General features: G+C 45.1%; 2 protein-coding genes across 2 annotated transcripts in view; both read left to right on the top strand.

Moving 5' to 3' along the window:
- Positions 1-24,578, top strand: part of Surf4 (Surfeit locus protein 4) — a 202,090-nt gene that overhangs the window by 127,689 nt on the left and 49,823 nt on the right. Inside the window, exon 4 of the mRNA XM_065430372.1 lies at positions 10,795-10,981. Coding sequence (XP_065286444.1) covers positions 10,795-10,981 — 187 coding nt within the window. The remainder of the gene's footprint in view (positions 1-10,794; positions 10,982-24,578) is intronic.
- On the top strand, positions 21,757-23,928 carry LOC139052808 (uncharacterized). Its single transcript, XM_070529943.1, has one exon. The coding sequence runs from the start codon at positions 21,757-21,759 to the stop codon at positions 23,926-23,928; it is 2,172 nt and encodes a 723-aa protein (XP_070386044.1).

Here is a 24,578-nt window from a genome sequence, read left to right as displayed (position 1 = left end):
CAAAAGTATTCTTCCAGCTACCTGTTTTTGCTATTACACTCTAACCCAAAAAAGGTTTGGCAAACCACTTCTCCAGACCACGGCAAGAATCTTATTACATTGCATGATGTTGGTGATGATGATGCATGATGATATATCGGTGTGCATCAACATTTAACTCCTCTTTTTGTTCACTAATGAAGCTTCATGTCTTCTGTCAATACTGTATCAGCATTCAAGGTTCATCGAAACTTAAAGATTTAAGTGTTTACATTGTCTGGTATTGATCACATTAATTCCAAGATAATAAAAGAACTCGTTATCTCGGCTGAGTCAAATATTGTACCACATTTTTCAATAGTCTTTGTCAACCATTCTACTGCCCACTGACTGGAAGATAACCAAAGTACCATATAGACCAGTATAAGGGCCACACTTTCTTTTTTTACAACTTTGACAAGGCACAGCCCTTACATGGGACCGAACCTTTTGGTCAAAATGGTGGCGGCCCACGCAGATCTCATGCACGCCTTGGCTCTCTATCTAGTAGCAGCATGCGGAAGGACGCAGCATGCTAAAATTCGACCACACGCACGGCATCGGGGCACTGAGCGCAGTTGCTTCTCCGTTGTAAAGCTCCGTTAAATGGCCTTTCACCAGTTGGGGGTGCGGCCCTTACAGAAGTCTATATAGTATTCCCTATTTTTAAAAATGGTAACCAACATTCACCTGAAAACTACTGCCCCATTTCATTAACATGCATCTGTTGCAAGCTTCTTGAGCAGATCATTGCTTCCCATATCTACAGTCATCTTTGGACAGATAACTTCCTTTTTGATAACCAACATGGTTTAAGGAAAGGTCTTGTGATACTCAGCTAGTAGAATTCACATCTTAGCTACACTGTAGCATAAATAACAAACACATTGACAGCATTTTTCTTGACTATACAAAAGCCTTCGACCGAGTAGCTCACTGCCCCCAAGGGTGTACCCCAAGGTGTACCCTAAGGCAGTGTACTCTTTTTTCTAATTTATATTAATGATTTGCCGAGTAACATATCTTCCTGTATATGACTCTTTGCAGATGATTGCGTAATTTACACAACTATTAACAATCGGGATCATAATCTAGCTTTCCAAAAAGATCACTGTTGGCAAATGCCACTAAACACATCTAAGTGCTGCGCAATTTCTTTCAGCCCCAAAATGTCTACCTTTAACTTTGCATACGGTGTTTGTTCCGCTGAAATTCCCCGGGTGTATAGTTATAAATGCCTTGGCATTGGTCTTCATTCCAATCTTTCCTGGTCCACTCATGTTGAGAAGTAGTAACTTAGCACCAATAAAACCACGGAAACAAGAAAGACGGACAAGACGGACAAATAGTTACTTATTGCGCCAAGTTACTACTTCAAATATGGATGACCAACTAGCCCAACAGTCAACTCTTTGAGAAGATATGTGCTGAAGCTAATAACACTTGGGGATTTATATGTCTGCATCGGCATCGATCTCCATCTGCCATTCAACAACTGGCCTACCTAACCTTTGTCCGCTGACAACTTGAATATGCTTCATCGATATGGTCTCCTCATCAAAAGTATTCAGTAGATAACTTGGAATTCATCCAAAATCGTGCTGCCCGTTTTATAACAAACAGTTACAATGGTCAATCCATCATTAGTCAAATAAGTGCAATAGTATGGTTATTAACTTGAATTTCCACCTTTTATTGCTACTGTATGCCTTTTTTATAAGTTCTTTTACAATTCATGGTATAGTTGTCTCTCGCTTGAAATTTTTTCACACACATCTGGTCGACTTCATTATCATCTCAATTTTAGGTGCACTTTTGGCCGCACACTGTCTTTCAATAATTCGGCATTGCCATGCGTCATAGCACTATGGAATAATCTTCCTACATATATTGTGTCGATAAGTGAACCTGTTCAATTCCGTAAAAAATTGCAACTTCACAAGTAGCTTTGATTTTGTGATCTTAGATTCACCTCAATTTGAACAGAGAAAGAGTAAAATTGCTCAAGAAAAAACAGGTATACTTAGAGGCAGTAAGGGTATAAGCAGACAAATTTAGGCTGGTACTCCCATACAAATATGCAGCCTTAGAACAGAGAGATGATAATGATGATGACATGTAATGAATGAAACTAACGAGGCTGGCTTCAGAGGCAGCAATTGAAGTGGGAGGCAAGGCACCAAGGCAACCAATAGGCAAGCTCTCCCAAGTAACAAAGGACCTAATCAGGAAACGATGAAGAATGAAAGTGTCCAACTCAAAAGATAAGATAGAATTTGCGGAACTGTCAAAACTGATCAACAAGGTGAAAATAAGTGATATTCAAAATTATAACGTGAGAAAAACTGAAGAAGCCGTAAAAAATGGACGCAGCCTCAAATCAGAGAGAAGAAAACTTGGCATAGGACAAACCAAGATGTATGCACTGAAAGATAAGCAGAATAATATTGTCAAGAGCTCTGGCATAACCACGGCTGCCGCACAGACAACCACGTGTAAGAAAGAAGAGAATGACGTTGGCCAAGCTGCCTCGGGACCGTTGGAAACGCGCCTATCAACCAGATTCATCCGATTCTGCCTGAACCACCTTGTGTGTAACATTTGGTGGAGGTGCGGGGTAGCCGTTGTGATCTTCAGGCGAATGTTTAGTGAGCACAACAAACATTTGGACTTGGTCTTGAACTGCTTCAAGAAAGCGGGTCTTGTGCTCAGTTAAAAAAAATGCCGTTTTGGGGAACGACAAACTCTTGTGCTAGAACATCTGGTAGCTAAAGAAAGCATCCGACCATATCCACAAAAGACTGCGGCCGTAGAAGCATTTAAGCTACCCAACTCTGTCAAGCAGTTACGAAGTTTCTTGGGCTTGTGCTCCTACTTTTGCCGATTCATTCCCCGGTTTGCTGACATGGCCGATCCCCTTGCGCCTTCTTCACAAAGGCGTTCCCTTTGACTGGAGTGCAGATTGCGACTCATCGTTTCGCCAGCTCAAGTTCCTTTTGACGTCCCAACCAATTCTTCGCCACTTCGATCCTTCATCACCAACTGAGATTCACACCGATGCCAGTGGCGTAGGCATCGGTGCTGTGCTAGTTCGTGTTGGCGACAGTGAGCACGTGATCTCGTACGCTAGCCAGTCCTTGAGCCGCTCCAAGTGCAACTACACAGTCACCGAACAAGAGAGTCTGGCGGTCATCTTCGCAGGGCAACGGTTTCGTTCGGATCTCTACGGGCACCCCTTCACTGTGATCACAGATCATCATTCGCTATGCTGGCTTGTGAATCTGCGGGATCCCTCAGGACGACTAGCGTGCTGGGCCCTCAGTCTACAGGAATACGATTTTGTTATTTGCTACAAAAGTGGCCGGCGACATGCTGATGCTGATTGTCTCTCTCGGATGCCACTTCAAACAACTGAATGTGATGCGGACAACTTTGATGAATACATTGCTTTTGTGTCCCCGGAATTTCCGGATATGGGTACCGTCATATCCGAGCAGCACAACGATGAGAGCTTACAACCACTCTTCGCGGCAACATAGGAGTCGCCTGCAGGCAGTCGCTTTCACCTACGTGATGGTGGCGCGCTGTATAAGAAGAGCTACTTGACCACCGGTGTGTGGTGAGCCACTTACTGTGCTTCACATCCTGCTGCAATGCACTCAATTAGACGCTAATAGGAAAAAGCATTTTCCATTACCACATCGGCAGCTAATTTCACTCCATCCTCAAATGATTATAGGTATAGAACCTCTCTTTAAACATGAATCCCTGTTTCGATTTTTAAAAGATGTACATAGTTTTCATATTATAGCCCCAGGAAATCCGTAGCACAGGCTCTAACAGAGGTTTCTGCTGCGGTAGGTGCAATAAAAGAAAGCACCTGCCTCCCAGCCTTTGGGCTCAAAGGCCCCCCGGAGGCATAAGTGCTATTTACATATTCTTGCATTTTAGCTCCATGATCACTTATCACGCGTACTATATCCACAGACCACTACATGTGTCACTATCATAATTTTATGCTATATACTATTTTATGCTTCCATGACACTGATTGATTTTAGGCCACTTTACAGCCATGTTACATCCCACCATCGCCACTCACAAATCAGCGCTTAACACAACATTATCAGTCATGGCGCTCTTTGGCCATACCTGGCCCTTGCGCCACTAAACAACACACATCCAATCGACCACCCGTGCACGCTACCATTTAGTTGTCCCCAAGAACCTTCGCAGCCAAGTATTATATGCCATGCACGATGACCCAACTTCCGGCCATCTTGGTTCGACACGTACGCTCTACCGGGCTCAAGAACGTTTTTACTGGCTTAAGATGCGGAAGGATATCGAACGGTACGTCGCCAGCTGCTCTCAATGCCAGCGCTACAAGCGTCCACCACAAGCGCCACATGGCCTGCTTCAACCAGTTCCCCCTTCTAGCGTCCCCTTTGAGCAAGTTGGTATAGATCTTCTGGGCCCTTTCCCGCAATCCTCCAAGGGCAATCGTTGGGTTATCGTTTGCGTAGATCATCTTACCCGCTATTGTGAGACCGCCGCGTTTCCATCGGCCACAGCTACAGAAGTTTCTGTCTTCTTGCTGGCTCACGTTATACTTCAACATGGGCCTCCTCGCGTGGTAATCAGCGATCGTGGGCGACAGTTTACCGCGGACGTAGTTGAAGAAACCCTTCGTCGGTGTTCATGTAGCTTCCGCCATTCTACGCCCTACCATCCACAAACTAATGGTTTGGTCGAGCGCACATACAGAACACTTTCCAACATGCTGTCCATGTATGTCGATTCATCACACAAGAATTGGGACAGTATCTTACCTTTCATTACCTATGCCTTCAATACCGCGAGACACGAGACTACTGGTTACTCACCATTTTTCCTTCTTTATGCTCGTCCGCCGTGCTACACCCTCGACACCACATTTCCCTACTTTGCTCATGTCAACAAATCAATTGATGAGATCCTCTGTCGAGCAGAAGAAGCACGACGCCTCGCTAGGCTACGCACCCCAGCATCGCAGGACCGGTCCAAGATACGCTATGACGGGCGTCACCGGAACGTTTACTTCGATCCTGGTGACCTTGTATGGCTCTGGACGCCGTTGCGGAAGCGTGGCTTGTGCCAAAAATTTCTCGCCCACTACGTCGGCCCCTACGTTATTCTGGAGCGCCTCAGCGAAGTGAACTATCACATTGCACGTCTCACAAGCAGTGGACGATGAGGCGTTGCAATCCACGAGATGACTGACTCGCCCAGCGGGCTTCGCCTGCCAGCGGGGAAGTGTCACGAGCTCTGTCATAACCATGGCTGCCGCGCAGACAACCAGGTGTAAGAAAGAAAAGGACGTTGGCCAAGCTGCCTCGGGACTGTTGGAAACGCACCTATCAAACAGATTCATCTGATTCTGTGTGAAACACCTCGTGTGTAAAAATATCAGCAATCTCGAAGGTATAATAAAAGCAGCGGAAGAATTCTATACTGACCTGTACAGTACCCAGAGGGCTCGGGAGTACTCTATTCGAAACAATAATGAACAGTATACAGAAACTCCTCCTATAACTAGAGATGAGGTCAGAAGGGCCTTGCAAGGCATGAAACGGGGAAAAGCGGCAGGAGAGGATGGAATAACAGTCGATTATACTCTCTATACGAAGTGTCTATTGACTGCAAGTGTCCCAGAAAACTGGAACTCAAACATTATACTAATCCACAAAAAAGGAGATGTTAAAGAACTGAAAAATTATAGGCCCATTAGCTAACTCCCAGTATTATATAAAATATTTACCAAAATAACCCCCAATAGAATAAGGGCAACACTGGACTTTAGTCAACTAAGGGAACAGGCTGGCTTCAGGAAAGGTTACTCTATAATGGATCACATCCATGTCATTAATCAAGTTATCAAGAAATCCGCAGAGTACAATAATCCCCTCTATATGGCTTTCGTAGATTACGAAAAGGCATTTGACTCAGTAGAGATACCAGCAGTCATAGAGGCATTGCGTAGTCAAGGAGTACAGATCGCCTACGTAAATACCCTGGAAAACATCTACAGAGATTCCACAGCCACCTTAATTCTACACAAGAAAAGTAGGAAGATGTTTATAAAGAAAAGGGTCAGAGACAATCTCTCCAGTGCTGCTCACTGCATGAATGGAAGAAGTATTCAAGCTATTAAACTGGGAAGGTTTAGGGGTAAGGATCGACAGTCAATACCTCGGGAATCTTCGGTTTGCCGATGACCTTGTTCTATTCAGCACCACTGCGGACGAGTTACAACAAATGATTGAGGACCTCAACAGGAAGAGTGTAAGAGTGGGGCTGAAGATTAATATGCAGAAGACAAAGATAATGATAAATAACCCGACAAGGAAACAAGAGTTCCAGATCACCAGTCAACCTTTAGAGTCTGTGAAGGAGTACGTTTACCTAGGTCAACTAATCACAGGCAACACTGACCATGAGAAGGAAATTCACAGAAGAATAAAAACTGGTTGGATTGCATACGACAGACATCATGAGCTCCTGACTGGGAGCTTACTGTTATCATTGAAAAGGAAAGTATACAATCAGTGCATTTTACTGGTGCTGACATATGGGGCAGGGACTTCGAGACTGACAAAGAAGCTTGAGAACAAGGTAAGGACTGTGCAAATAGTGATGGAACGATGAGACAGAAAGAGAGCAATTTAGGTCAGAGAGCAAACGGGTATAGACAATATTCTAATAGACATCAAGAGAAAAAAATGGCGCTCGACAGGTCATGTAATGCGCAGATTAGATAACCATTGGACCATTAGGGTTACAGAATGGATACCAAGAGAAGGGAAGCACAGTAGAGGACAGCAGGAGACTAGGTGGTGCGACGAAATTAGGAAATTTGCTGGTGCTAGTTGGAATCGGTTGGTGCAGGACAGGGGTAATTGGAGATTGCAGGGAGAGGCCTTCGTCCTGCAGTGGACATAAATAGGCTGATGATGATGATGACAACTTATAGTATTTGTTCTGTGTTTGCGTACTGTTCTTTGTTCAAATGTATAATTTCTTTCTGTGCTTGTGTGAACGATTCGTGTACTTCCTGTATTTTTATGTATTTTGTTCCTTTTTATGCCTTCATTGTTAGTATATTTAACTCCTCCAACCCTACCCAGTGCTCCTTTGAGGCCTGTAGGGTAATATGAATAAACAGCTAAATATGGCTACTGCTCTAGGCCCCACACGCCGTGAAACAGTCTGCACGCACATGAAGTGTCTCACACAAAAGTTTATTTTTGCAAACCGATGTCACATGTTTGTTCAGCTTCAGTTTATTGATTTCAAATCTAGTACAGAGGATGGCACAGTCCCCGTCAAGCCATATAATGGCTTTTTGGTTGTGTCCTCAACATCATGCACGAGATGTGATTTTCAAATAAAGACTGAATTGAAATATACAGGAAAGGGTGTTGGAGCAAAGTACTGTAATTGGGCCTCTGGTTATAATGACTATTAAAGCTTAATAAGAATAGCAGGTGAACAAAGTAGTTAATGCAAATAATTATTACTAGCGCAAAAAAGTTAATTGAAAGAGTATCAGCAAGAGCGATATATGGAAAAAGGACCAGAATGCAAAAATTCATAACATGAATTGTGTGTTTTTAGCAGTCATTTGAAACTTGTCTGGCATTTGGCAGTTTTAATGTGAACTGATAAGTGGTTCCAAAATTTCATGGCTGAGAACCAGATTGTTTGTTTGCGATATTGAGGGCAAACATTTGAAAGAAGGTTATTTTGATTAGCAAGTCTAGAAGTGTTCAACTGAAGTTATCTGTATGGTGTCTATAGTGGCCAAAACTTTAGGATGATCATTTAGGTGGTAAGCCAGAGTGCCTAGGGTAAAGGAACTGAAGTTCGTCAATAGAAAAAGCTTTCTGAAATAGGGGAGGCAGATGCATAGTATGCACTGTGAGTGATGATTCGAACAGCCTGATACTGAATGAGTTGCAATGGCGCTAAGTGTGAATATGTTCCGTTACAGTAATTGATGTGAGTGTATAAAAGCAATGTAAAGCGTAAGTAATGTTGGTGTTCGCCTCCTCGGAGGTTAACTATCTGTTTCATGCCTCTCTAAAGGGCCCCTCACGAGGTTTAGCCATTTTTAACAAGCAAGTGCACTGCATACATGTGCCGACGATCGTGTCTACAAAGCTATAAAGTGCTGTGTGCTGCTAACACAGCTGAAATTTCAAACCAAACGCCTGCATCCTCCTCTTCCAGGAAGTGCTATTTCTAGCCAGAGAGTCTAAGTAACATGCACGTGACATAAAACGCAGTCCTAGCTACGGTAAATGGTCCAATGTGGGATGCACGCCGCCGCCGCCAAAAATGAAGAGAAGAAAAAGGGGGGGGGGGGGGAGGTGGTGCTCATCACATCACATAGCTCCAGCATGGGAAGAGGAGGGAAAGGAACATCGCGTGCAGACGCTACTCAAGGCATTTGTAGTTGCAGGAGCAATATGGTAACAGGGTCTACCTCCCTTAATAATTAACTAATGTGAAAATTTATTTTGGTAAAATGATTCATAGACAGCATTTTAGAACTTCCAGTGTATACAAAATTAGCAATGTGGCCTGGTGAAGGACCCTTTAAAAAGAATTTGGATACTGTATGAAATTTTGAAATTTAGCACTGCAAAACGTTCTTAAGATGCTAATTGCAGTGCTAAGCCTAAATGCCTGCAATATGCAATGGTGCCCCTGGCATGCATCTAAATTCTTTTCATGCTTGCATTTTTATTACAGAACCAATGTAGCAAAGCAGCCTGCTTCGAAACTGCACCGTGCTGATGCACCTGAGCCACAAACTATGTGTGAACGTGCCCCTTGCAGTATGCTGTTTAAACGGCCCTATTGTCATCCGCCTGCAACAAGAATAGACCAGGCAGACAGAGGGTTCTTAGCTTGCAGAAAATTGGCTCCTGCTCACAGGTTACCAATTGCGACCGCGTGGGCATGAACTGAAAGTGCTCAGTACTGTGGGCCCGCAATGATGCGTTTTGCAGATGTATGTCATTGCTGGCAGTTAAGGCGAAAGACAATGCATGGGTAGCGGGACAAGAAGGACCGATGATACTCTTGTGCCCTATTGATATTCAAACATGGTTCTTGGGAATATGGAGGCTTGAAGTGAAAAATGTCAAAACAATGACATTCCTTGCTTGACTGCTGGCGTTGTTGCTTCTGAATGTTTGCTTTGTTACTATAGTTAGGGTATTACCGGGGCCCTATAATGTAAAACTATTCCGATATGTTTTTATTCCATTCTCCTGACGTCAAATTTCCGTAACCGCTGACGCAAGCATCGGGCGGTCACCCACAGGGTTGTCTGAACAGACCAATCAAACGCTGTCCTCATTCATGGGTCACTTTTGTTTGCTTGAAAAATGAATAACATTGCCTACACTGAGCGGCTTGTCTTATCTAATTGGCTAACAAAAGGCGAGGAGCATGCTCAAGTGGAGAGAAATTCTATGGGGCCGAGCCACTGCACTGAAAATCGATAACCGGATAAAGAGGGGGGCGCTGGCGTCTGCGATTGGTCCACTTTCTCTTACTTAGCTTGCGGTGGATGGTCGAAAATCGCAGTGGCATGCAACGAAAGCTTAAGAATGACGCTAAAACGGATCCTCAGCAAAGAAGGGTTGGGAGAACAAGGTCGTAAACGTGCCGAAAGTGCTCGAAAATGTTACACGGCCATGCATAAAGCTTTATTATATGCAAACAAACCCCTGCCCTCCCGCAGGTGCGAGCAGTTTTGTTTGCCATATTAATGCATCTTTAATGCATACACGTCACTTCGATGCGGTGAGTTTTTGCAGTTTTTTTGTGTGACGTCACGTGACAGGGAGGTGAAGTGGCTGCAGCGCCAAAACTTTTGACCAATAGCTGAGGGCTAATGGCAAAAAGGCGTCGAATCAGAAATAACTTTTTTGTTCGGTCAAATTATGCATAATCAGTGTGTACGCGTCATACTAGATGGGGAGCTATCACAGTTTTCATAACTTAGCGTGACAGACAGGTGAAGTGAGGGTGGTCCAAAAATGTTTTTGACGAATCATGGAGGGCTGATTGCAGAATTGGAATAGAAAAGTTTGAAATAGTTTTACGTTATAGCACCCCTGTAGTTTGCTTCTCTGATCCAGGGTTGTCTTTTTGGAAGAACTATATATCAGTAATACATGGCTTGTCATTGAAGCATTAAAAAGAATGAGAGCCTTAGCATGCCTTCAATACAAACGAAAAGTTATGTAATTTGGTGCAACCCATGTCTGGTAGTTTTTGAGGATGAGGGTGCTTCTGCGGGACTGAATTAAGGACACATGATGCATGTTTTTCTTTGTGCCCTTGTTTCAGCAATATTTGGGTGTTTGCATTTGCATGATTTCCTGTAATTGGTGTTTCATATTTGCCAAGTCCTTTTTTCAGCTTTACTGCTTTACACTTGTGGTGCTTGACAAATAGTGATATGGCAGGCTTGACCTGCCTTTAACTTTGCTGCTCATGTACTTTAAGTGCCGAAATTTACAACCATGCGATGAAGAAAGCAAATGCAAACATTGCCAGGGCATGACATGGTCTGGGTGATTATGTTGAGCTGCGCACTTTTTTTTTTTTTTACCGCTTCAGACAGTGTAGTACTCCTTTTTTTTTGGTATACGGCCACTGTTGTTGAGTAGGTTAGTCATGTGTAGGTGTTTAATATGGTGATGCTTACAATTGCAGGAGCATGTCACTGGTTGGGGCGTTGCTCCTGCTGGTTGCTGAGAGCCGGGTGGAGGCTAAGAGCTTGTTTGCAGGCGTGCCTTCCCTGGGCGAGAACAAGCCCAAATCATACATGCAGCTGACTGGCCGCATCTTGCTCGTCTTCATGTTCGTCACGATGCTGCGCCTCGAGCTCTCTGTCCTCCAGGTCAGTACATTTCTCACATCAGGGATACTTTGAGCTATTAGCTTGGCTAAGATGTGACTCGTTCATTAGGCCCACGTTAGCAAGCTGCTGGCCATACAGAAGTTGGTTTAGTCCAGGCAGGTCGATACACTCATAATGCCAAAGTTGTGGCTTCAGTCCCTACCAGTGACAAGTTATCCTTTTCAACCACTTTCATTTCACCTTTTCTTTCTTTTCTTTTTATTCAAATACCCTAAAGGCCCTTATGGGCATTACGTGGATGGGACATCAAGTTATATTTCAAACACAATTTGGGGGGAAAGGCAGTATAAAACATTGTGGTATAGATCACCAAATACAATAACAATAAATTCATTATTTTCTACATTTCAATTTCAAGCATGGCTAATAAAGCCTCTGCTTTCCTTGGCTTCATTGCCTGCTGGCTTTATATGGTCGGGATTAACAAAAATGGAGCCCCTCTGTTTCCCTTCTTCTCATTCATTCATAGCGAGGGTCTTGAATCTGGCAGCCTTGATGACATTAGGTAGCATACAACGGTTTATTAGTCTCGCGCCTGCTCTCCTAAGTTAATCTGCTACGTGACGCTATCGGGCAAAAAGAAACATGGCTTTGAGTGGCACTGGTTAACGCTTCCAGGGCTAGATTTAATAGGTACACATAAATACCGAAATTAGTGGACGGATTGTCATAGCACAATTGGACATGTTGGACATGGACGTGGAATCGTGTTGTGGACGTCGCCATAGCACAATTGGTAGTGGTTATGGTTTCTGTCCCCACTGGTGACAAGTTATCTTTTCGTCCACTTTCATTTCTTCTTAAAGCTTCTTGGGCAGGTTGGTGAGATTTGTTGACATGTTTTTAGGGCGCTAAAGAGACACTTGCAAGGGAGAACACACAGAGCACCAACTACCAACTCATTTATTGAAATAGAAGGTGCGGCATAGTGTAATTCCTGCGTATGCGCAAGGGGAGATATCTGTTCTTCAAACAAGTGCATTTCAGTAGCATACTAAGTGATTGTGGTATCGCTCATGCACGATGCCCCATCTTCTATTTCAATAGATCAGTTGGTTGTTGGTACTGTGTGTGTTCTCCCTTGTGTGTGTTTCTCTTTAGAGCCCTGAAATGATATTACTTCCTATTTTCTTGAGTATTTTATGCATTTCAGTTTCAACCGCAGCTAATTTCCCCAATGCTTTCCTTGGCTTCATTGCCTGCTGGCTTTATTTGGTCGTGATTAACAAAAATCGAGCCTCTCTGTTTCCCTTCTTCTTGTTCATTACTGGTAGTTGTGAGTTTAAAAACTCAACTAGCGTCAGCATTGTCTGACGCTGAGGCTACCTACTTTCCACATTCTATCTTAAACTTTAGAATGACTTTGAGAAATTCTCTTGCCCATATAAATGATCCTGGCTCCGGACCTCTCACATCGCCAGGTTTGGCCATTTTGAGCTGACAAGCGCAGTGCATACAGTGCGCGCTAACAATCATGTCTCCTAAATATTACATCCCTCCGTGCCATGGAAAGAGCTTAAATTTCAAACCAAACACCGTTTGCCCTTCCTGGGGATGCTGTGCTCCCAGCCGGAGAGTCGAAGTATATCGCACAAGTGCGCCTGTGTACATGGTACTGCCGTGACGTCACTCATAGTGGCATGTGACTTTGAAATTTGAGAAACTTCCTGCTTACCGTTTCAAACAAATAAAACATCTGCCCTATCCAGCGCCCTGTGCACAGATTTACGGGAAGTATTCTTACAGAAAAAAAAAAGAAACTGCAGTGCAACATTCCATTCATGTTTCCGTCTTTCTTGTGTAACAGAGTGCGAGTATGCTGGTAATCGGTACAGGTTCTTTTATTGTGGTCCGACCTCGGGCGCCAAAAACAGTTTTGGGTAGCCATTATATATGCTAATATTTGGCCTATAAGCCCTGTGAAATTTTTTCTCCAGTTCATGCTTAACAAAAAGAAAAAAAAGAAAAAAAAAGAAGTGTGGAAGCCTAATTAGTGACTACAGAGTGGATATGGCGTTGCGCTGCTAAACTCGAGCTCATGGGTTCAAACCAGGTCATGGAATTAGATGGGAATGAAATGAGGTGCACGTTAAGAACCATAGTCGGTCAGAACTAAACAGGGTGCCTCATAATAATATTGCCGAACGTAAAATGCCAGGATTTGCTCAGTTAAAAAAAAACTGAAGGTAGCTGCTTCTTTCGGCTTTTTTCTAGGTGTGTAAATGAAAGAAATAATTCTCGAGTCCGATTTCTGAGAAAAACATGTTACATTTGTCTTATATTTCATACATAAATGTAATGCCATTCCCAACTGTACCTCCGCTCAGCTAAGCAGCTTGTGTATTATAAACGGCTGCTTTCTGTTATCAGGTTCACTACCATAAGGACAATAATAAAGCAGTTAAAGGAATGGCATGCCTTATATACACATAGAGATATTTGTAGATATGCTGTGTTCATTGAAGAAAAGTGTGGTATGGCATTGGGCACCCAGTTTTAATGGGTAGTAGACATGGTGAGACTGTCAAAAAGATTTCCTTGCCTGAATCAAGTTAGCAGACTTACAGGCTACTCCAAAACGGGGTGTTTATATTGAATGACAACTAGGAATTTGTTCAGCAGAACCATAGCACCCATGTGTTAATTCTCTCAAAAACTGGTGTGCCTCTGTGCAACAGCCACGACCAGTAGCACAATCACTTGGAATAAGAGTCCTCATTTGCATCAGCTCCTCATCTTCGAGACTTCAAAAGTGCTGTTGTGCGTTACACTCGAAAGGAAATGGCTATTCGATAATTTTTAATAATTTCTGAATTGAAATACCATCTGAATAGCAAATACTATTCGGTTTAGACTATTATGTTTCTACTTCATTTCGCCTGCTGGCATGTTGAAAGAGATGGCCAGACAAGCCACGGAGATTACATTGGTAAATACTTCCCGGTCTCCCCGATTCAGTTTGAGTACGTAGGCAATATCTTTTCCCTAAAACTGTTGTTCATATTAATGTCCTTGATTCCTGTTCTCAGAAATTCCGTTGGTTTACCTGGGGCTGGGTCAGCTCTTTAAAGAAACACTTATTCTGGTCGGGAGTTTTCACTTTTTCAATCAATGCATTTAGAATATTTGTTCATTTTTCTCTTGCACCTATGGCGTGGATATATATGTCTACGTATCCTTAGATTTACCTAGAAGTGCATTGGTCATCTGCATTTCTTTGCGCCACGCAGTTAATAAACCTGGTTTACTTCTCTATAATATTGTGTTCTTTGATCATTGTCCCGGATCAATATTCCACCGAGAAGCGCGCGTAAGATGACACGATATCAATAAAATTTTCTTACGTACCTTCATGTTGCAGATATAACAGCGGCTTCTGTGGCAAAAATTACGTATTACTTTTAGAACACAGTCTTAAAAATAGCAGTTCTCCTGGCTAGAACTACAATTCGTACTGGTCGACAAGAGTTGCGGGCGCACCATAGCAAAGAAAACCATGAAAAACTTTCTGCAAGAAAAACTGGGCATCCGCCACCGTCTGCGCAACGAACGTGCACTCTCTAGCAGACGACGCATTGACAATAACAGCAAAATTATAGACGTTGTGTTGTATAACCCCTGCCTCAAATATGTGTACATAGCAAAAAGGTGTCAATGTAAATTTGCAGTTGAAATGAAGCACCATTATAAGATTGTACGCATGCCATCGGTCTTAGTGCCTGTAGCGAAATTATGTTGAATATGCCACGAAGCGCATCTCCATTTGTTCCAGTTCACTTGCAGTGCCCTCGCACAATTTTTTGACACGCGATGCCTCAGTGGGAGAGCGCTGTTTGGCTCACTTGACCATTACCTAGTACACTCTAGCTGTGGCCATCTCACGGCATGGCACGAAAACAGGCTCACAGCGAAAGCGAAAGAATGTGCACGGACATGCATGAATACATGGAGTGGGTCACCACGAACCCGTGCGATCGCTACATTGGGACTTTGTTCTGTTGTGCTCCATTCGATTCTACTGACAGCCCACTATAGGAACATACTTCACACAGTTCGCTCCCAGTGATCGTTGGCCTTTTATGCAAGAAGCCGGTTCTGGCAACTCCGTCGTGGCGACCACACGCTGTGGGCGTTTACTGTACATATTCAGTAAAGAGATAGTGTCTGTAAACCGTTCTGTGCTTTCTGTTTGCCCAAGATTATTATTTTGACAGTAAAAAACTTCCTTCGTTTTTGAGAGTACTTGCAGAAATGCCCAAGAGGGCTCCTGCATGTTATTGAATGCCGACAGCTAAACCTATGACGAGTGCACCACATCATCCCTCCCGCAAGCGAGTTCCTTCCGACAGATGGCAACTTTGTAAATCCTTGCCCCCAATACTCGAAATTAACGGGCTTTATAGATATGTTTATCATTTTGTAAGCCACTTTCAAAGCTGGCTCATTTAAGCAGCCAGTTTCAAAGAAGTTTTGCCAGCTAATGTCGGCGCTTGCTTTCGTTTGTGCATTTCGCCATCATGATATAGCGTGAAGCAAGACGTAGCACGACCGAAACAGAAACCTGCCGCAATCACCCGTGTACTTAGATTGAGGTACACGTTAGAGAACTCGTGTGTTGCGGAAATTATTTCGGAGCTCCGTGCTATGGCATTCCTCATAATCATATTGCATTTTGCTCGTAGACCCACAACTTTGTGTTGCGATAGCAATTATATGGTGGTCACATCGACATTTCCTCTGAATTGCACTGACCGCCAGCACTGAATCCGAACAAGGCCACAGCGCAAGCACTCGGTTTAAGCAGCATGCCCGCATTACAAAGAAAGAAGGTCTAGTGCACACTGACGCTAACTGAACTGTTAAGGATGCCACCAGTTGGTACGGGGACGGGGTTTCGGTGACCTTCAACAGCATCTGCTTGTAGCTTGAACCAGATTGACCATCGGAGAGGCTCCGACAGGGAAGACGAGATGCTGTAAAAACAAATAGCAGAAGTTTAATACATCGTTAGGGGTGAGCAGTGCGCTCCAAGACAAAATGTACAGAAACATTTGGCATGCGTGCTCCTGCATGCAAAAGCAGGGAAGATGTGTTCGTGGCGTCTTGCTGGCCTTGTACTCTACACCATCTGGCCAACCGCATTCTTTCTCGCTCCTTGGTAGAGAGCTTGGGTCAACACACTGGTCAACCCACACACAGGAATTCAGAGAGAAACCACTCCTTGGCGTAGAGGGGGCTAACGTACGACAAAGAAGAGTGGGATTTGCACTGGTACGCAATCTTGTCGCACACACCCGATAGACAAGTCTTTTCATGTTGACAAGCGGGACGATCAGTCACGTTGTGTCTCAGGCGCTTGAAATACGTTCCATTCATCGCTGCACGCGGTGAACTGTAACAGAACCTACCAAACTCTGCAATCGGCATTGAACATGCTCGCTTCTTGCGATTTTGCCATTGAGCCAGGCGATGCCCGACTCTCCTCAGGTCAGACATCGGCAGACCCTGTGGTGCCGGCGGTGAAAGCAAAAGCTATGCTCCCATTGCGCACAGTGCTTTGCGTTCTCCTGCAAGGCTTCCCATGTTTCCCTTCCCAACTCCACTTGCCGTGCCACAGAGGCGCAAATTGTGGACACACACAGTTAGGAGCAATACATAAAGCACTGGGCAGTGAGGGTGATGGAAGTGGCCGTACGTCTAGTTTGAGCATTGCCGCCGCTGCGACAGCTCTGGACTGAAGCTACAAGCGCGTACATAAAGCTCGTATGTGTTTGTGCTTGCGCACCTGTGTGAAGTAATGGGGAAGGTCAGCGTATATGTGCGAGCGTTGTTCTGCCGATAATGGTGGTGGTCGCACAGTTCCGTGATGGGTCCTTCTTTCTTGCGATACAGTTGTTCGTAGTGTACTGCGCGCTACTTGGATAAACTTTTGATGTTGCCACCGTCGCAACGATTTTAGCGATGCCTTTTTTTAAGGGTTTTCGAATATACGAATACGAATCAAATTGTAACTTCTCGAATATTTGATATATTCGGCAAGCCTGATTGGCGGGTGATATGCCAAACGCACTTCAGTTCTACTGTTCCATCGTGGTCTAGCGCACAGACTCTAAATACGCAAAGCTTGAATGTCACAGCACGGAGATTTAACTGTGGTCGTGACACAGCTGAACCATGAAACTTGCCTAAAACAGCCATTTGTTTGCACCGCTCGCACAGGCTGCACCATGTCTCATTTCCTTCACAAGCAAAAGTTGTAGATACACTTGAGAGGAATCGGAGACTGCAATTCGCGAGCACAAAACGAGAGCGCGCCATTGCGAACCGCGAAACCACACTCCACAGCCCCACGGGTGCCACACCATGCTGCGTTGCTTCGCTGCTGTATCCGATAAGGCAACTGTAGTATCACCGCACACCCTAAATGCGCAGATGCTCTTGGCGCACGATCCCGCGCCTATATAATCAAATGCTCGAATAAAGCAATCGTTCTTCTTGTTCTGGCCATCATGCTGTTGCGTCGTCCTTGCTAATTACATGGTGTCAGAAGTGGCCACCACGTACTGAAGCTTAGCAGTAACGGTGCAGAATGGACCTGCTGAAGATGCCAGAGCCTTTGCGTCTATAGGGCAACCTATCGGAAAATTGGCAGCGCTTCAAGCAAAGGTTCATGCTTACTTGCAAGCAACAGCAGTAAAGAAGGCCCCGAAAAATGATGCTTCAAAAGCTGCACTCTTGCTGAGCTTCACAGGAGACGAAGCGCTCGACATCTTCAACAATTTCTAGTACGGCCCCGGTGAAAGCAAGGAAAGCTACGGAACTGTGGTGCAGAAGTTCGACGCTTATTTTTCCGAGGTGAGCAACAAAATTCATGAAAGATATGTATTTTGTACAAGGAGCCAGATGGAGAACGAACTTTTTGAGAAATTTGTGCTCGACTTAAAGGGAAGCTGAAGCGGTTTTCAATTTCCATGAATTGCTGGGATTGGGAAGAACAGACCTAATAATTTACGGTTCCGAAATTTGTTTCTTCGTTTTGTTAATATAAGGGGCGGAAATCGCTTTCTAAATCACCCCCGCGGACACGCCCCCATCGCTTCCCGGAGTGCCGGGTGAGGAGGTTACCAGAGGAGAGAACCGGCGAGAGTGACGTCACTGGCGGGGACCGAGCTGCCGGACCGGCGTGCTGGCATGCGCTGGCATGCCTCTTTCCGTCCTGCGCTTTACTGAACGACGCTACGAGAGATTTGCCGCCGCCGCCGCTCACGTTTGTTTTGCGATTTTCGTAAACTGTTCTTTCCTTCTGTGGTGCGTGAGTGCCTACAGCCAAGGGTGCCCAACATGCCCTCGTTCTGTGCAGCAATCGGCTGCGCGAACACACGCGGGCGAGACGATGTGGTGTTTCACAGGTTCCCGAAGCACAAGAAGCTTGCAGCGCAGTGCGGTGAGGAGAGATAAGTTCGTGCCGACGAAATCAACTGTGCTGTGCTCGGACCATTTCCGCGATAGCCGGATAGCCTTACGACAAATGCGGAAACGCGTTGTTGCTAGCGTTGCTATACTCCGTTTCATACATCAGGTGCAACGCTGTGGAGGCTTGATATACTTCTTGCAGTGGCTGCATTCGCACTTAGAAAAAGTTCGGTGTTTCTTGACCCGATTTTTGAGAAAACTTTCATATATAAGCTCAGTTCTGAATGAAAAAAAAAGAATTTACCCATAGAAACAATCCGTGTACTTATACGGCTGCTAACACGTTCTTATAAATCAATTTTCTTTTCGGCATTCTTTAATTGCAGCCCGTCGCGGCAGCTTCACGTGCATGCTCGCGCGAGCAAATGCCGCTGGCACGCTGCGAACCATAGACGGAAACGCGCGCAGTAATAAATTTTGGTAACCGGACTTCGCGCGTAGCTTCCACAGCGTTGCACCTGAGGTATAAATTGGAGTATAGGCTTGCCTAGTGACATTCGACGTACGGTTGCAGTTATCATGTTTACCACACGGCGGTGCTAAAACTGCCTAATATCTTTATGTCAACACTAGCATGGAGCGCGCATACCGATTCTTGATCGAGCCACAATCGCAAAGTCGTCGAACCATATTCTGAATATTGCACATATAATGCCCCTGACCATCTCGATCTGGATGTGTATGATAAGCAACTTCCATGACTGTACCTCGCAGCACTGCATGTGCGCGCTTTGAAACGCGGCACTTATGTTCGCGATCGTGTATAAACGCTCAGAAAACCACGGGACTTCAGACAAGCAGCGGCAAGGTGCTTGACATCGCGGAATTGTACCCGTGTTTACAATCTAATGAGAAGTTAGTGCTTCGGCATTCTTCCAGCAGCAAGTTCCCAGTGACACTTTAGCGCATTTTTTCTCCCGTCATTGGAACGTGCAGCTACATGAAAAAAAAAAAAAGCATACGTAACAGCTAAGATTTCCAGCGCGCGAGAAGGTGTACACATCGCTCTCGCTTTTGGCACACTCAACATCGTCGTTGCCGCCATCGTTTTCCGTATCGGCTGTCGGTTCGAACATGTACGGCGAAAATACAAGCTGTCCGAGACAGCGAGAACGTTCCATAATGCTTACAACTCAGCTATGCAGCCAGAACAGAACAGCGTGCTACGCTCTCAAACGGCGGCGCCGACCGGCGACTGCCGCCACTGACGTCACAGCGGCTCCGACCAATCACGGGCAACAGCGGCGTTCGCGCGATACCCTGAGGCGCTGGTGCGCATTTTCATGAAAAAACAGCCGCTTGCGCTTGTTTCCGCCCTTTTTGAACGAGATATTCGTGTTCAGGGGACTCAAAACTGTGGAATGCCGCAGAGAACTCATTTTTTTCGAAAAGTGTTTCAGCTTCCCTTTAAAGAAACAGGCAACACAGTGCAATTGTGGGGATCAGCACGATTCACTGATTAGAGACCAAATTGTGTTTGGTGTGAAGAACCTAAAGCTTCGTGAAAGAATGCTCACCGAGAAAGACCTAACGCTACTAAAAGCTAAAGAATTGTGCAAGGCTGCAGAATCAGCAGCACTAAGGAGCCAAATTTGGACTAAGTCGGAAGACTGCATTGACAGTATTTTAAGTCTCACAATGTCAACGAAAAAATAGCAGCAATGCGATAAAAAGCAGTGTCGCGATAATCAAGAGTACTGCTGTAGGAAATGCAACCGTAAACATAGGCCTAAACAGTGTCCACGTTCGGTAAGATATGTCATTCTTGCCGCAAGTTCAACCACTTTGCAAGTTGTTGCCAGAAGTCGACCGCCATCAGTGAAGTCGGTGAAGTCGAGGAGAGTGACTTTGAGATTCTTGAATTAAGCTCCAGAAATGGTCACCGGAAGGACTGGACAGTTAAAGCACGTGTAAGTGACCGTGAAGTTACGTTCAAGGTGAACACAGGTTCGCAGGCAAGCTTGCTACCGTTTTCGATATACCGTAAACTTCGAACCAAAGAACCATTGCAACCTACCTGCTCAGTTCTGCGAGCATACAACGGGGGTGCAATTTCAAGCTACAGAATAACATCACAGAAAGTGTCCGTTGGAGCCACAGAGATTAGCATCAAATTTTTCGTCGTAAAGAATGGGCGTCAAGTCATACTAGGACTCGATGCCAATGAGGCACTCGGGTTGGTTCAACGCTTGGTGGACACTGTGAATGCCTCCCCTCAGTATGAACTTTTGAAAGATTTGAGGCACGTCTTCCAAGGGTTGGGCTGCTTGAAGACTCCATACAGCATGGTCCTGGAACCAAGTGCGGTTCCAGTCTTTCACCCGGCCCGTACAGTTCCACTGGCACCTCTGGAGAAAGAACTCCAGTGTATTACACGTGCGGGAATCATCGTCAGAGAAAGGGAGCCCACAGACTTGGCAAGCCCTCTGGTCTTAGTAAAGAACAAAGATGGTGCTCTAAGGGTTTGCATGGACCCCAGAAGAGTAAACAGGTACGTCAAAAGGAAACACTTCCCTTTACCGAGGCACGAGGACTTGGAAGCACGACTACCAGGAGCTACCTATTTGAGCTGTCTGAATGCAAACGCCGGATTCCATCAGGTGCCCCTGGATGAGAAAACATCCAAGATCTGTACGTTCATGTCACCTTTTGGCAGATACCGCTTCTTAAGGCTACCCTTTGGTATCTCGTCCGCACCTGAGGTGTTTCAGCAGGCGCTTTGCCAGATATTCGACGGTCTACCTGCAGGGTGCGCACAGGTCCTTGAAAACCTTGAAAACCCTTGAATTTGAATATTTGGTTTTCAAGGCCCTTGAAAATCCTGGACTTTTTGCTGCTCCTTGAAAATCCTTGAATTCCTAGCGTAGTACATGCAAATGACTATAAATAAAAAAAACGCAGTTAAAATATTTGTATTTTCAGTACCGTGTTTCAATATGTGCGTTTCAGGCGTAAAAAATCAGTGTGTGCTAATATAGCCAATATTGCGCGACGGTCAGCCACACTGGAGCCACTCGGCTCTGAAGCCAACTTGAGCCGATTCCATCCAATCTGATCTTGGCGCTTTGTTATGGTGGTTGACGGCATTGCATTCTGCCGTCGCTTCTGCACCCGACTTGTTGCGGCTGAAACATCTGAATACAAAGCAAATGCCTGGGAAAAGCAAATTTCAAGGCGCGTGGCTTCACAACGAGGCTTACAAAGACTGGATTGCACTAGATGCGACGAGTGAGCATCATGCAAGACGCAGGCCTTGCGGAAAGACCTTCGATATCACCAACATGGGCGAGTCGGCGTTAAAGAGCCATATGAAGAGTGCTAAGCATGCTGGTGTCATGGAGATTGCAGCCAACAGTTCGGTGCGAAGGTACTTAGTTCCAAGTACGGGGAAACAGTCAGCCGTCCCACCTCCTTCGCAATCGGGAAATCTAGAGGATGCTTGCAAGGCACACGAGCTGGTGACGAACGCGGAGATTCTGTGGACTTTGAAAGTTGTCACATCGCATTTCTCCTATCGGTCGTCGTCGGAAGCAGGCCAGCTATTCCAGCGTATGTTCCCGGACAGTGGCGTGGCCAAAGCATTTTCTTGCGGAGAGAAAAAATGTGCCTATGTGACGTGCCATGGTCTGAGGCCCTTCTTTTTATCTGCTCTGCAACGGGATATAAAAGATTGCGATTACTACGTGGTACTCTTCGACGAGTCCACGAACGACTATCTCCAGCGGAAACAATTGGATGTTCACATCCGGTTTTGGAATTCGTCTCACAAGGTGGCAACGAGGTACTATACCTCAGTGTTTATGGGGCACTCGACATCCGAAGACATCCAAGGAACGCTGCTGACTGCGCTCGAGCCTTTCCCTCTTGAGAAAATTCTTCAGATTTCAATGGATGGTCCCAATGTTAACCTGAAGTTACTCAAGAATTTCCAAGAGCACCTGCATCAAGCATACCAAGTTCAATATCTGGACATTGGGACTTGTGGCCTCCACACCATGCACAACGCCTACAGGGCGGGTGTTACAGCAAGTAAGTGGGGACTTGACTGTCTGCTCTCCAGTCTGAGCGCGCTTTTCCATGGTTCTCCTGCAAGAAGGGAGGACTTCTCAGCAGTTACCGGTCAGGATACTTTTCCCCTGAACTTTGTTGCCCACCGGTGGTTGGAGAATGTGCCTGTGATAGAGAGAGCCTTGCTCTTGTGGTGTGACATTAAGAAATTTATTGCAGCTGCAAGGAAGAGGGAAGTAAACCCTCCAAAGTGTGGATCATTTCCCAACTTGTGTGAGTTTGCCAGTGATGACCTACTGCTAGCAAAGCTTCAATTTGCACTGGGTGTGGCCATGACCCTCAAGCCATTCCTCACTGAGTACCAAACGGATCAGCCCTTGGTGTTCTTTCTTGCAAGGGACTTGGAAACTGTGGTCAGGAAGCTACTGACGAAGTTTCTGAAGTGCTCGGTCTTGTCTTCAGCAAAAGGAGCCACTGGTCTGCTGATGGTGGACATTGAAAGCACCGAGAACCACACTCCACTTGAAAAGGTGGATGTAGGCTATGCCGCTGAACAGACTGTCAGGAAAACTAAAGCAAGCCAAAAGGACGTGTTCCAATTCCGCATGGAATGCGAACGCTTCTTGATCAGTGTGACAAAGAAGGTGCTTGAGAGAAGTCCACTGAGATTCCCAATCGTGAGGAGTTTGTCCTCTCTGGACCCACGACAAATGTGTACTAAACCTGATGAGTGCCTGGCCGGCTTCAGAAGAGTGTTGGATGCCCTCATTACAGCGGGCAGAATGTCTGAGCACCAAAGAGACACTGTACTAGGGGAGTACACCGAGTTCCTGCAGGAAGAGATGCATAACCTGCGAATGTTTGAGAAGAACGTAAACAGGTTGGACGAGTTCTTGACTGAGCTGATGAAGTTTAATTCATCATGTGGGGAACTGTGGAAGGTTGTCAAACTTTTGCTCGTGCTCAGCCACGGACAGGCCACTGTGGAGCGAGGATTTAGCGTGAACCGCCAGGTTGCTGTAGAAAACCTGAAGGACCTGTCGTACATTTCGCAACGTATTGTGTGCGATGCTGTGGACAACGCAGGGGGCGACCTTAACATCCCTATTACAAAAGAGCTGAGGACTGCTGTATCAGCTGCCCGGCAGCAGTATGCTGCATATCTGGAAGCAGAAAAAAAGAAGCAATGTGATAATGTAAGGGAATCAAAGAGTCGCTGCATTGACGAAGAGATTGACGCAATGAAAAAAAAGAAAGAGAAACTCGAGGCAACAATAGCTGACCTCCAGGCTTCAGCGGATACCTATGCCGAAAAGGCAGAAGCGGCAAATGATCTGAAGTATGTGGTCAGATCAAATAGTCTGAGAAAGGCTGCACGAAGCAAGACTGAGGAACTGTGTAGCCTCAACCAGAAGATTCAGGAAAAGCGGCAGGAGCTCCCCTGAAGTTGCCATTAGCACTTTTGCAGAATGGATTGCTGTTCGACATTGGTGCAATGCACTGCAATGTTTTTCAAGACGGAACATATATTATGTTGGTTTAGTGCAATACAATCTGTTCCTTGAAATGTTTTTTTCGACTTTGTTCAGTAATATTATGTTGGTTTAGTGCAATACAAGCTGTTCCTTGAAATGTTTTTTTTTTCGACTTTCTTCAGTAATATTATGTTGGTTTAGTGCAGTACAAGCTGTTCCTAGAAATGATTTTTTTTTTTCGAATTTGTTCAGTAATATTATCTTGGTTTAGTGCAATATAAGCTGTTCCTTTAAGTGCTTTTTTTTTTCGACTTTGTTCAGTAAAATTTGTACCTGATATTGAAAATTGCTGCATGTAGCATTGTGTTGAGTCCTTGAAAATATCCCCACTGAGCCTTGAAATTCCTTGAATATCCTTGAATTTTCCCCTTTTGAGTCTGTACGAACCCTGACCTGGCATACTTATTCATATAGACGATATCCTGGTGTGGGGCTCATCGAAGGAAGAGCACTATAAGCGCCTGGTAGCTGTCTTGAAAGCCGCTGAAACAGCTGGGTTAACGTTTAATCCGCAGAAGTGCAAGTTCGGCGTAAGAGAGCTACGCTTTGTGGGCGATATC

Source organism: Dermacentor albipictus, unplaced genomic scaffold (assembly GCF_038994185.2).
Source record: "Dermacentor albipictus isolate Rhodes 1998 colony unplaced genomic scaffold, USDA_Dalb.pri_finalv2 scaffold_36, whole genome shotgun sequence".
NCBI classification, from domain to species: Eukaryota; Metazoa; Arthropoda; class Arachnida; order Ixodida; family Ixodidae; genus Dermacentor; species Dermacentor albipictus.
The sequence above is the reverse complement of the archived record's forward strand: the minus strand, read 5'-3'. Positions and strand labels throughout refer to the sequence as shown.